Source organism: Mustela nivalis (assembly GCF_964662115.1).
Source record: "Mustela nivalis genome assembly, chromosome: 4".
NCBI lineage: Eukaryota > Metazoa > Chordata > Mammalia > Carnivora > Mustelidae > Mustela > Mustela nivalis.
The window spans coordinates 24,227,158-24,241,605 of record NC_139023.1 but is presented as its reverse complement, the minus strand read 5'-3'; the positions used below and the strand labels follow the sequence as shown (position 1 = coordinate 24,241,605).

General features: G+C 43.4%; 1 protein-coding gene across 6 annotated transcripts in view; it reads left to right on the top strand.

Annotated features, from left to right (window-relative positions):
* Positions 1-14,448, top strand: part of KIT (KIT proto-oncogene, receptor tyrosine kinase) — an 85,043-nt gene that overhangs the window by 54,629 nt on the left and 15,966 nt on the right. For 3 of the 6 annotated variants that reach the window (XM_082728653.1, XM_082728652.1, XM_082728649.1), the window contains 2 exons: positions 12,031-12,145; positions 13,745-13,926. In XM_082728653.1, coding sequence (XP_082584779.1) covers positions 12,031-12,145; positions 13,745-13,926 — 297 coding nt within the window. Of the gene's footprint in view, positions 1-12,030; positions 12,146-13,744; positions 13,939-14,448 lie in introns of all 6 variants that reach the window. The other 3 variants (XM_082728651.1, XM_082728650.1, XM_082728648.1) reach the window with 1 other exon arrangement.

Here is a 14,448-nt window from a genome sequence, read left to right as displayed (position 1 = left end):
AGCAGTTGCCGAGCTCCTGTGGGTCGCACGGGGCACACAGATAAGAGTGGTGAAGAGTCTCCCCACTTAGGGTAAGTTTTTCAGGAAGTCTTTCGTTGCTCTCAGTTTGTTACAAACACTAACTGACCAAAGGCACTTCTTCACTTACCAACCCATCGGATTTCTTGAGCTCCAAAGGCCTTGACAGGGGTGGTATTTTTGCGTGAAGCTTAAAAACATTTACCTCTTGTGAAGTGTGTCCAATTGGTCTTTACAGATAAAGGTAGCTAATTACTTTGTTGATTTTTTTTTTAATTAAAAGAGATTTTGGAATGGTAAAATCCAAAGTATTCAAAAACAGTTTTGAAACTTAAAATTGGAGCAGTTGTGTCCATTTTGACATAATGTTTTAGCTGAGCCAAATGCCTCCGTAGATCTGCTGTGTGATTAATTCTGTAAATAAGCTTAGCCCCAAGGATGAAAGGAATTCGGCTGTGCAAAAATTAGAACTGATAAAAATCAGAGTAATAAATGCATAATATTAGTGCAGAAATTCAGTGACTTTTATTCAGTGACATTGATGCATAATTGCTTAATAGATTCAGTGCTGAGAAATGCTTATGAAAATCCATGATTTTGAATGGTTGAATGTTTGATGGTTGAAAAAGTCATTTGTTTTAAAAAGCCCACATGTAAATTTGAGTACACTGGGTGTGTGCGTGTGTGTGTACGTGTGTTTTAATTGCTTATGTGGGAGGCTTTAAAAAATACCATATTCTGTGTTAGAGAAAAATATGTAGCATATTGAACTTGAAAAGTTAAGTCTGTTTTTACCTTCTCTAACCAAGCTATGATTTCCCTGGGTCTGTGCAGTTGGCTCTGTGGCCTTAAAGGTGATTTATAAAGTCCAGGAGCTGTATAACATGTTTGCTGTTTTTCAGCAGAACTTCCAGTGCAAAGTGATGGGAGGTTTTTTGATTTTGTTTAGAGGAATCAGAGAGAGTATGGGATGGCAGTGGAGGGGGGCAGAGGGAGAGGGAGAGGAAGAGAATCTAAAGCAGACTCCACATCCTGCGTGGAGCCCGACGTGGGGCTCAGTGATCTCACACCCCCGAGATCATGACCTGAGCTGAAATCAAGAGTCGGATGCTTCACTGACTGAGCCACTTAGGCACCTCCCCCCTTTTTGGAAGGGGACATGGGGGGTGGAGTTTTCATTAAAAAACAAACAGCGAAAGCCAGTGATTCTTTGCATTGAATTTGCATTACTATTATCACTCTTGCCAGGCTTGTGGAAGATGTATACAGAAATCAGATTCTTAGCTCTAAAAAGAAGTTGGAGATCCTTGGTGAAAATGGTCATTTTCTTGCTTTGCAGAGCAAAATTGGGAGGAGAGTAGAATTCTGAAATCTGTACAAGCACCCAAAGTGCCTTTTTTTTCCTCTTAAATATATATTTAGCTACGATGACATAATATAAGCAAAGTGCTTTGCTAATAGGACCTAGTCTTTCCAAAATTCCTGGAGGTATTAGAAAAACCAGCACCACCAAGATTCTGTAGGTAGCCTGAGATACTCAGTTAGAAACCCATGGACTCCTTGCTTAACAATAACTGTCACACAGTAAGGTTTTTACTAGATCCAGGACAAATAAAAGGCGAAATGTACATTTTACTCTAAATGATACATGTGCTCTTTTCCCCTCTCCACCCAATATTTCTGGAATACATTTCAAATGTTTTAGTGGACTTTAATGTTAATCAGTAATGTACATATTTTACAAGTTTTTTTTGGCATATAATTTCAGATAATCCCATGTGAATCGTGAAGGAATGTCCATAATTGTGGAAAGTATAATTAATAGGATAAAGCAGTTGTTTTTCAAACACCTGGAACAATTTTGAGAAGATCCAATAGACTTTTTTTTCAGCTCTTTTGGGGGACACTTGACAAAACTGAAAGATATTTGAAGTGTATACATGACGACTTTGATACATGTAAACATTTTGAAAGGAACCCCCTGCCCCCTCCCCCCGCCCCCGCCATCAAGTTAATTAACACATTTGTCACCTTCCATGTTTACCCTTTTTGGTTTTGGTTTTCTGGGTTTTTTTGGAAGGCGGGGTGTTTGGTGTGTTTTTTTGGTGGGAACCTTTAAGTTCTACTTTCTTAGCAAATTTCGGTTATATAATGCGGTGTTACCAACTGGAGTTGTTACACCTACTTAGAACTTGTAGAAGACTGGTAAGTTCTAAGGAGCTAATGAATTACAATTACAATTCATTAGTAATGAATTACAATTCATTAGCTCCTTAGAACTTACGCATCTTCTGCCTGTTCGTATTCCTTTAATGCCTCTCCCGATTTCCCCTGTCCCTTAGGCCCTGACAACCACTTTTTCTGCTCTTCTTTGATGAACTTGTTTAAGGGATACCACATAGTATTTGTCTTTCTGTGGGACTTATTTCACGTCACATAATGCCTTCGAGCTTCATCCATGTTGTCACAAATGGCAGGATTTCCTTGTTCTTCTTCTTCTTTTTTTTTTTTTTTAAAGATTTTATTTATTTATTTATTTGAGAGCAAGAGAGAGAGAGAGAGAGACAGAGTGAGCATGAGCAGGAGTAGGGAGGGACAGAAGAAGCAGGCCCCCCCGCTGAGCAGAGAGCCCGATGCGGGGCTCAATCCCAGGACCTTAGGATCATGATCTGAGCCGAAGGCAAATGCTTACCCAACTGAGCCACCCAGGCGCCCCTGATTTCCTTCTTTTTAAGGCGGAATAATATTCCAGTGTGTTTGTGTATGTGTGTGTCACATTCTCTTTCTCTAGTCATCCATCGAAGGAAATTTAGGTGGTTTCCATACCTTGGCTGTTGTGAATAATACCGCAGTGAACATAGGAGCACAGGTCTCTCTTCGAGGTGATAGTTTTGTTTCCTTAGGATACATACCAAGAAGTAGGATTGACTGCTGGATGCTAGGGTAGTTCTATTTTTAATTTCTTAGGGAACCTCCATGCTCTTTTCCACATCACCTGTACCACTTTGCGTTCCCAGGACCAGTGCGTGAGGGTTCCTTCTTCTCCATACCCTTGTCCACATTTGTTCTTTTTCTTTTCTTTCCTTTTTTTTTTGGGTAATAGACATGCTAACCGTGTGGGTGATAGCCCATTTTGGTCTTGCTTTCCCGGTAACCTTAAAATGCCTCTTTAAAACGTTATCTGTCACGTTTCCTGATCAGCATTCTGAATCTAAAATTTGTGGTACATGGTCTCTCGGGGTCAGAAATAGGTCTCTCCTCGCTCTTAAAGGTCCACCCTTCAATGACAGAGCTGGCGTGTTGAGTCAGAGGACTGTGGTGCTCAGGTGTGGTTAACAGTGAAGACAGGTGGGACGAGCAAGATACCGAGAACCCGGGGCTTGCCTTCACTGTTGGGCTTACGCGGTAATGTTAACCTAGATTGGCCGTCCAAAATGACTGCTGAACTGCACCAGATTAACCCTCAAAGTCACTGACTCTACTTCAAAGTGTTCAAAGGGGGTTGAAATGATTTGAGGAAATGCTAAATAATGCATCATTTCTAAATCACCATATCATGTAATTAACATCCGGTCTGGTATGAGCAATTATTTATAGATCACACCGTGTGTACCCGCATCCGTCCAAGTGATAAGTAACCCAGAATGAGGTCTCTTGATGAGAAAGTTCTCTTGGACCGCATTTGCAAACTTTGGGCTGCCTTTTTACATTTTTGGCCAGAGTTCAATCTAGGTGTGGGTGGTTAAGCTCTCGTTCTAAAGAGAAGCCACCCTGAAGGGTAACACCTTGCAAACAAAGGAGCACGTTTGCCGAAGGGGAGGGCGGACCTGTCAAGTTCCCTGAGTGGAGACAAGGCTGGGACTGTGCCAGCCAGCCCTCTAGGTCACATACCTGGCTGAAGGTCTCCAGGACCTTCACACAGGTTTAAATGGTAGTGCGGGGTGGCCCTCAAGGATTGCTCCAGTTGGGGACTCGGTCTGTGCCTTTCAGGATCGCCATGAGATGAGAGCAGAGTTACTAGAACTTTGCCTCTTCAAGGGGTAGGAATATTTTCGACCTTCTGTCTCCCTTTTTTTAGGGCTGATAGGACCTTCCAAATATTTGCGTGTCCAAACCGTGTCCAAACCATATTTTCATTAGAGCCTAAACATTTTAAGGCTTACGACTCACCCACTTGACTGTTGAGTTTTGCTTGAGAGGCTTTACTTTTCAGTGTTTTTTGTTGTTTTGCTTGAGAGGCTTTGCTTTTCAGTGTTTTTTGTTGTTGTTGTTTCTTCCTACAAGACGGATTCTATTATATCTACTCTGGGTTTTTTGTTTTTTTTTTTTAAAGGAGAGAGGGAGAGTGCAAGCAGTGGGGAGGGACAGAGGGAGAGAAAGAGAGCCCCAAGAGGCTCCACGCCCAGCCCAGAGTGGAGCCCCATGCAGGGCTTCGAGCCCACCACCCCAGGATCATGATCAGAGCTGAAATCAAGAGTTGGATGGTCAATCGAGTGAGCCACCCAGGCGCCCCCAAATTACTGGAATTCTTAAACATGAAATAAAATCAGTGCCGACTAGAACTCCTTTCTGATTTATTTACTTGCCTTGGAGAATTTGCTGTAAGGCTATCATAGTAACCAGAAATGTAGCTTGGTTTGTGCAAACGTTTGTATACATGTGTTCTTCAAACAATTTTTTCTTATTATAAAAATGTTAACGTGAGGGATAGGAAGTGGAAATAAGCAAGTTTTAATTGTACCTCTTAAAGTATTTACATTTTATAGATTATTATTGCTAATAAAGCCCTTACTGTATATGTTCTTCCTGAGCATTTAAAAAAAAATTTTTTTTCAACAAAAATGAGGTCATATTGCTTTATTAGCTTGTGTTTTGGTGCTGAATGCATTGTGCACACCTTTCCATGACATGGAATGTTCTTTTGCAACCTCCTTTTGGTATCTCATTGCATGGATTGTGCATAATTTTTCTTACCCCACATCTGGCACAGTTTTGAAACACTGTGGAGTACGGATTGGTTTGCAAATGATGTGACTGGGGTTTTAAAGAAGCCCGTCAGTTGCTTATTTAAGGTTTATAATTATCTTGTTTAATCTCAACTGAGCGACCTTGCCTAAGTGCCTGGCAGTAAATAAGGTTATCATCTGTCATTATCTTCCATGCTCCCATGTCTCAAACATATGTCACAGAAGATACACTGTGCTGGCTTTTGGGACAGTTCTAAATTAAGGAATAATTTTCAGATCTTCTTCCTGGGGTTGCTAATCCATGTAAAAATAGGCACTTGTCTTTTTACATTCATCTTTTTATAGGTAGTGTGTGTTCATTGGTGATACCTGACAGGATCTGAGCTCTGTTTTTATTCTCTATTACTGAATTTGAAATGGGTTTTTGTTGTTCAATTGCTTGGGAGTTACGAGTGTTGTTTTGATGTGACACTTTCATACCTCTTCCTCCTAATGAAGATGTCTGTGGCTACAAGAATTGCTGGAGACATTTGAGTGGGAAGAAAAAAGGGATCTCACGGCAGCCTACTTTTTTAAAGTAGAATTGGATTCTCTTACATTCTGAAGAACATTTAGGAAGTGTGTCGGTGTTCTTCTTCCTTCGTATCTCATGAGAAAAGGTGGTCTGGTCTTGCTAATAGGGGGATCTAGTAAAACGCTGAACCTGTTTGACGACAGGTGACCTGTTTAGATGACCTTTGTTGGTGTGGTCTGGCCGATGTTTCACGTTTATGGCAGCAAAGCAGGAGAAGCAGGTTTAAGTTCTGTAACAGGTCAGCTTCTGCTAGGATTTGACCCTGAACTTGGGGCATCATTTTCTGAAAACAGTATGAGGACTTTCCTTTCTGTGAGTGGAACTTGGACAATTTGGAAGTTTCCTTTCCAGCGGAGCCAGATATGATTTTACATCCAATTAGCCCCCTTCGTGGATACGTGTGCACAGGTTCACCTATAATTTAATGTAAATTTAAATTAACCCAAGAAGAGATACAATTCTTCCAAGCGTTTTATGTCCATAACCCTTATCCTGCACTTTTGAATTATGTCACAGAATGAATTTACTGCTTTTCCGGAGTAGAAAACGAGCATTTAACCCATGGCTGCCCTCCATGTTGTGTGTCAATATCCATTCTCCGCCTGTCTGGGTCACGTACATCCATTCCGTGGTGCCCCTAGAAATCAAGCAGGGTGATTTTTTTTTTTTTTTTTAAGATTTTATTTATTTATTTATTTATTTATTTGACAGAGACACAGAGAGAGAAGGAACACAAGCAGGGGGAGTGAGAGCGGGAGAAGCAGGCTTCCTGCTGAGCAGGGAGCCCAGTGTAGGGCTTGATCCCAGGACCCTGGGATCATAACCTGAGCCAAAGGCAGAGGCTTAATGACCGAGCCACCCAGGCACCCAAGCATCGTGATTCTGGCTGGGAAGCTTTTCCGCCGGTAGTTGTATCTCTTTACTGTTTTAACGTAATCTCAGGACTGGGGAGATCTTTAATGGCTCTATAGACAGAATAGTCCTGGGGCCAGATTCCGCCTGCAGCCAGGTTTTGAAGGGCGCATAAACTTAGACCTTTTTTGAGTGGTTGAAAAAAGAAATCAGAGGATTTTTGTGTGACATGAAAATAAAATTCAAATGTCAGTGTCCATAAGTAAAGTTTATTGAGCACAGCTGTGCACATTGGTTTGCATGTCTGGCTACATTTGTGGTATACAGTGGCACACTCGAATATGTGCAGGAGAGACCCTAGGCCCTAAGGCCCACAGAGCCTGAATTATTTACTGCTTCAGCCTTTACAAGAAAAGTTCGCTTACCCCTAGTTTAGAATATCACTTCATTAGGAGGGTGGGGTTTTTTGTTTGTTTGTTTTTAATGGTAAACACTCCTGTTAAAGACAGCTGGGTACAGGTGACTGTAGTTGAAGTTTTGTTTCATTTGTTAAACAAACTTCTACCAAAGTGCCCAAATGCCAGTTTCTGGCAATTTTTTCCCCCTTAAGGGAGGGAGAGAGAGGTGTCAGGGAATGGGAGAGGGAGAGGGAGAGAATCTTAAGTAGGCTTCATGCTGCGGAGCTGAATCTCATGGCCCTGAGATCATGACCTGAGCCGAAACCAAGAGCCCTTAACTGACTGATCCACCCAGGCGCCCCTCCCCGGCAATCTTTAAGACAAAAAAACCAAACAAACAAAAACCAAAAGCAATGTGTAAAAACAAAATACATTTTCAAATTATCTATTCTGGGGATTTTTTTTTTAAGGATACTTTTTTTTTTTTTTTAAAGATTTTATTTATTTATTTGACAGAGAGAGATCACAAGTAGGCAGAGAGGCAGGCAGAGAGAGAGAGAGGAGGAAGCAGACTCCTTGCCGAACAGAGAGCCCGATGTGGGACTCGATCCCAGGACCCTGAGATCACGACCCGAGCTGAAGGCAGTGGCTTAACCCACTGAGCCACCCAGGCGCCCTTAAGGATACTTTTATATAAGTAAAAGTCAACCTGCATTTTTTTTGTACACCTGTTGCAGCTGATTTAAGTATCGCAGCGGTGTTGCAGCAGGAGTTCGACCCAGGCCCGGATCATGACCAGTTGCTGCAAAGCATTGCTGTGCGTCCGTTAAACGCCAGCCGACCCACAGTTGTAAAAACAAAATGCATCCTCACAATTCCTCCTCGTTTAGTGTTTTATTGTTAGGAGACTGCAGTCTGTGTTCTTTGCTGATTGTATCGTGTGGGCAAGTGTGCATTTACGGCAGGAGCTGGTCGAGGTGGTCAGGGGCGCGAGGAGCTCCGCTCAGAAACGCTTTCCCTCTGTTGCTTGTGCCTCTCTTCCAACCCCCGCCCCAGCTCTCATTATCTGTGCTGTGTTCTTAAAAATTTGTTCTGTTCTTGCCTTCCGTATGGACCTGATGGTGGTGAAAACGAATATTTTTCAAGATCACATATCTTTGGGGGTAAATCGGCAAATGGTTAGGATTTTTAATTGCATGAGCCATAAATTCTCCGTGGAGTCATAAGCACTCTGAAATCAGCCTACGAGTTGATCAGTGTTGTTGGAGACACTGGAATGACTCAGGTCCACAATGCTTTGAAAGGAGAAAAGGCTATTTTCTTAATCTCCGTAGGAAATACATAACTCATGCACCTCTTAGGCTTATCTGAACCTCCAACTTGGGAGGAATTAGGGAATGTGTCATTTGGTATAGTGCTGATTGCAGAATATCTCTGAAACCACAGCTCAGATTTAACCTGGAGAATTGCAGAGTTATGTATCTTTAAAAGCAAAATGCATATTTAATGCCTTACATAGTGCATTGAGGCACTTACAAAATGCAGATGAGCCCAGATTTTCATTTTTAGGAATCAGATTTGTACCTAGCTCATTCTTTATGCATTAAACATTTTCATAGTGCAACTTGCCATGTAGAGCTGAAACTGTACTCATGTAATTTAGCCTTTTCAAAATGAGGTCTGTCATCACCAATGTTAGGGACACGGCTGGGATTAGGGTGAGGCGCCTGGGGTGTAAAATTTAAGGAGGTGCTCACTCACGGTGCCAGCCCTGTATTAGCAAGACCTTGAGAAGGGTGGGTGCCTTCTCAAATTCCACACCCTATGGGCTTCTCTTGCCTCACCCTTATCCCCTGCCCTGATTAGGGTCTTTTGTAAGTATGATAAAAAGGCACCTTGCTGGGTCAGATCCTCAGCGTTCTGTTATCTCTGGGATCTCTGGAATTGGGAGGGGGGGGCAGGGATGTCTGTTTTAATTTTTTTTCTTAGTCCTTCGAAGGCACATTAAGGTTTAAAGACTTTCTGAGCTTGGTTGGCCAGGCTAAGGACCAACAGGACAGAAGCTGCTCTGCTAGCCTCGGGTTACAACCGGCCCGAAACAGTAGCTTAAAAACCTGCCCAGTTAACCAGCACTCGGGAACAAGTAGGCCAGCCGGACGGACTCGCCAGGCCTGGCCCTTGTGTAACTGCTACCAGGTGTCACGCTGGAAGGCTTGGATCTGGAGCATTTGTAGCCAGAGCGAAATGTAACTGATTATGTAATTTTGAGCTGGTCCAATTTTTTTAATTAAAAAATGTTTTATTGGTTCTTATTAGCTAGCTGCATGTTCATGGTAAAAAAAAAAATTAGAAAATAAGTCAAAAGAATAAAATAGAAACTGTCCATAATCCTGAGTACCCAGGGGTAACCACTGTTAACATCTTAAGGTACCCCTTCAGCTTTTTTTTTTTTTTCCTTATTGAGTTCATATTTAATTCCACTCTGAAAAATCTGTTGTGTGGCATTAGGAGGGAATGTCGATATGAGGGAATTGGTCTTAGGACCTTGATCTATGACCCATCTATGTCCTATCCAGTTATCTTTGGCATCTCTGCGTTTGCCTACCCCTCTCCCCATTAATCTCAGTGTTTAAGCACAAGTCACACGGCCAGTAGACTTGTGGCAGTCTGAAGGGCCCACTATTATAAAAAAGAGTGGCAATTGCGTCCCTACCCAGCAAAGTCCCCATCAGGCTCTTTTCCCAGGTCCTTTCTTGGGATTCTGATAGAATTCCTTCAACTCTGAGGATCTTGGTTCTTTGGAGGGGACTTCATTGTTCAGACAGCTCTTACCCTGTTTCTGCCCCAGGTCAGACTCTACTCTGAGGTTCCAGTGGTAAGATGGGGTTCTTCCCTGGAGAACATAGAGTCTGATGGAGGAGGCAAACCAGGATGTTGTATAAGAGGGTAAGGTGCTCCAGCGCGCTGTGGGAATAAGGAGGGGAGACCGACCAACTTGGCTTTGGAGAATTGAGGATGGCTTGGAAGAGGAGAGGACACTTGAGAAGAGTCACAGAGAGACCTGCCTTATGGCGCCTGCCGTCTTCAGCAAATAGCATTCTCCTAAAGTTCCACTGTTTTTTTGTGTTCTGTCCTACTTTTCAGCCCCATCACACAGTTGCCCATGATAATTAAATGAGACTTGCCAGATGGATGCTTTCGCAAGACGGTGGCTCGTCTTCTTGCTCTATTTGTGAAAGCTGGCATTGGATCCAAACTCTCAAGGATGCCCCTACCTTGAGATCGCTTTGCAGTGCCGCTCTTGTGTGTGTGTGTGTGTGAGCCAAATGGCCTGGCCGTCCGCAGGGCCAGGCTCCGTGACAGGTGGGTGTGCCACGCGTGTGGACTCTGCTTCCCGCCAAGCCATTTTGCCTGCAAGGAGGTGAGGTGCTGAGAGACTGTTCTACAGTGCCCCCCTTGCTTTGTAGAAGTCAGCCCCTCGCCTCTGATCTGTCAGTCCTGCCTTCTCACCACCTCCGTTTTTCCTATCCGTTGCAACATGATTGAGGTCAGAGTCCCAGTGCATGGGGTTAAAACACAAGCACATTAATTCTCACACTATCTTAAGTCATTTTTAGATCACTGAAGAGAATATTCAGAGTGGCAAAGACAGTTAATTTAATTGGTAGCAGACTTGATTAACCAAAGGGAGGTACTCTGAATAGAAAATAGTAACTGAATCGTTAATAAATTAATAATGAATAAATCTGTTTCCTATCTGAGAATCCTGCTTCTTCGTGGACTCGATCTCATTTAATTCTCGTAGTATCGCTATGAGATGGTACTGTTGTTGTTCCCATATGACTCATGAGGAAACTTGATGGAGGGCAGAGGATTGGCGAACGTGGGAGTCCGTGTGCAGGTGCGCCCGCCCCGCGTGCAGCTCCCAGAGTTCTGTCCCGATGGCGGACTAAGGACTCGGGGCAAGCGCATCCCCGCCCCTGCTGTCAGATTCTACGGCTCAGTTTACTTATTCTTAAAGGGTTAGAATCCTTCAGATATATTTCCAGTAGAACAGCTGAATGTAATAGGGCGCCTGTGGCTCATTTGGTTAAGCCTCTGCCTTTGGCTCATGTCATGATCCCGGGGTCCTGGGTTCGAGTCCCAGGCTCCCTGCTCAGCAGGGGGTCTGCTTCTCCCTCTGTTTCTGCCTGCCGCTCCCCTGCTTATGTGCTCCCTCTCTCTCAAATCAATAAATAAAATCTTAAAAAAAAAAAAAAAGAAAAGAAAAAAGAACAACTGAATGTATTAAGTTCATTTTCCTTTCCCTTTAGAAAATAATCTCAGGAAATCGCAGTGCTTCAGGCACTCTTGATTGAATACCTGTTGATTATTGTCGTTACCCAGAAATGTCAAATTAGAGCATTCCTGCTGATACAACTTAGCTTTTCAGTGATTGTACACAGGTTTAGACGTACGTATGAATAAAACTCTTGGGCTGGTTTCCTGTTACAATTTTCTGTCCATATTTTGCATTTGAAATACAAATTTGGAGTTAGAAGCCCATATTGTATTTTACTCTTATGTTTTGGCTTCTCTAAATAGGGTGATTCACTTCTTTTATTTCCAGCCACTCCCTTCTGCCCCTCCCCACCCCAGAAAGGACATTCCTGTAGGAGGGGGCGGCGGGGGAGGGGGCCCTTCTCTTTTCCTGTGAGTCCTCTTAATTTTATCCCCTCCAGTCTGCACCATAACTTGAAATTCCTGTGGCAGATTCAGTCATTTGAAATTCTGATGGCAGGAATCTTAAACAGGATTTCCACCTTCACAACAGTCTGGAATCCTAAAGTTTGGGTTAGAAGCAGTCTTTCAGATTCTGCCTCACTGGAGACAGAAACCCGGCCAGTGGGGTCCTGCGAACCCCACTTCCGTTGTCCCCAAACAGGAAGTTTCTCAGGGACCCCCCCCCCATCTGCATTGTAGACCGTCTACACTGGGGCCGGGCATCTAGAACCGTGAAAGCCTTTCCTGGTCTGACTTGCATCTGCCTCCCTGTGCCTCCCACACACAGCTTAAGATTTCTCCCCCCTTGAGCGTGTTCCCACAGGGTCCTCCTCTTCAGCCTCAAGCAAAGTTCTGAGGATTCGAAAACTCTGTGTGTGTGTGTGTGTCGGGGGGGGGGAGGGGTTTGTGATGAAGTTTTCCAGCAGTCTGATGAATGGCCGTTTCTCTGTTCCTGCAGCCAAACCAGAAATCCTGAGTCATGAAAGTCTCGTGAATGGCATGCTCCAGTGTGTGGTATCTGGGTTCCCAGAGCCCACAGTAGATTGGTATTTTTGTCCAGGAACCGAGCCGAGGTGAGAGGATTATTTTGGGTACTACTTGACACGCATGAGGGGGGAGGGCTGCAGTGTAGTTGCGTGTCAGATAGATTTTCAGATTTTTTTTTTTTAATTTGTTTGATTATATTTTTCTATCCATGTGGCTCTGGGGGGGCATAATTGCTGTATTTTTTGTGGTAGACGTTAATTTTGTTTGCTGAAAAATGATTACTGAGTGACTTCTCTTCTTTTGGTGGCTATCTTTTGGATTTATCATACAATTTCTAGCCTGCAGGTAGATAAAGCAATTTTCCAGGACAGGGTAATTAGATTTCCATTCTATACACGGGAGGCAATGTGTGTGGGAAAAGCGGCTGTAGTTATCATGAAAAAAAATTGCCTCAGAAGTTAATTGCCAAGTTACCAAAAAGTAATGATCGCGCAGTTACAACATACGCACGGCATGTGTAAGCTCTGTGTTTTTAAAAGGTTTTCTCCTTGATTAGGCGCCCCTGAACACAACACATCTGGCATTGTGCTTCCTCTCCCTCCCAGTCTGCACTTTTTCACATTACCTGAAGATGAAAATGGGGTCACCCTGGCTGTTTTTATCCATCAAATGCTATTTTGTGCTCAGGCTTTAAAAGCCCAGTGTAACATCACAATTGAATAGTCAGGATAATAATAGAAATTTTATTTTTTCATGGAGTAGTCCTTTTTATCACAACAACTTGGAAGAGGTTACATAGGATTGCTGTTTTCCGCGGAGCTTTAGTAGTATGTTTTCTTTGGGAAATAGTAAGGAGGACTTGAGAGCCCTGGAAAAGCCTGTACCATGAAGGCAACCCCAGCAGTCACTGTCGCCCATACAGCAAACACTTATGGAGGACCAGCTGTATGCCAGACGCTGGTCTAGTGAGCAGAACGCACCCGAGTGCCTGCTTTGTGAGTTCATATCTAAGGGGTAGAGGTGAGCAGAAGACAAACAGTTAAGTGCTAACGAGGAAAATAAAGTGAGGTAAGGGACTAGAAAAGTGTTAGGTATATGGGGGACATAATTTAAAATGGGGTCCTCTGAGCTTTGCCCCTGATGGGCTTTGCCACTTGGGGTACAAGCCAGTGGTCCAGCCTCTGTCTCCTCCATAAAACCTGGCTCAGGATCTCAGCTGCTGGGGCGTTGGGAGCCGCCCTGTCTTCATCCTCGTAGCCTTGAACTCTTGCCTCCTCTGGGCTCTTTTCTTCAGCCCGCTTATCCCCTTCACAGTTACTTGATCAGGTCTACTGAGTGCCAGCCATCTTTTTGTTCATTACTTCCAGCCCTCTCAGCTACCCTCTAACGCGGGTCTCCCCGTACCCATCTTCTAGCTGCGGGAACTGAGTCCTGGAGAGTTTTAAGTATCTGGTCTGTAAGGTGTTTGAATAAGGATTCAGACTCCTGTCTCACTTCCTGTTTCTTCTTTCCCACCATGCTCTTCTTGCTCTCGGCACCAGGGAAGGGCCCATCCATCCTCACACTCTTGGTTGTATGTAAGAGGACATTTCTGATGATGACCCACTAGCTTTGTTGTAAAAGTTCGCCAAGTCGAGTGTGATTGAGCGATTGAGCGAAGTTTTTTGTTCTTTTTTTCTCTCCAGATGTTCCCTTCCTGTTGGACCAATGGATGTGCAGTTGCAAAACTCCTCTGTCTCACCGTCTGGAAAACTCGTGGTTCAGAGCTCCATTGATTATAGTGCATTCAAGCACAACGGCACGGTCGAGTGTAGGGCTTACAACAATGTGGGCAGGAGTTCTGCCTTTTTTAACTTTGCATTTAAAGGTAACAGCAAAGGTATATTTCTTTTTAATCCAATTTTAAGGGGATGTTTAGGCTCTGCCTACCATATCAGTCATGATTTTAAGTCCATTCCATCAATGGCCATGTCATTTCTGGTAATCTCGACATTGTCCCATGCTGTCATCAAACTCACTAAGTTTCATTCTGTACTAGTTCATTGGTAACACGTATGCATTTATGTGCGTGCACCCATATGTACGTATGCGTGCATGTGTATGTGTGTATGTATGAATAGTGAATTGCATATTTCCAGTCATTCTCATTAAAAAAGGGGTACAGAGAGAAAATAGGAAAGTGCATTTGCCTTATAGCCAAATATAATGAGAATTGGGGCAATTTAAAAATTAAAATTCAATTTATTCATTCATTTATTTATTTATTTTTAAAGAATCTTATTTATTTATTCATTTGACAGAGATCACAAGTAGGCAGAGAGAGAGGGAGGAGGAAGCAGGTCCCCTACTAAGCAGCAAGCCCAATGCAGGGCTTGATCCCAGGACCCTG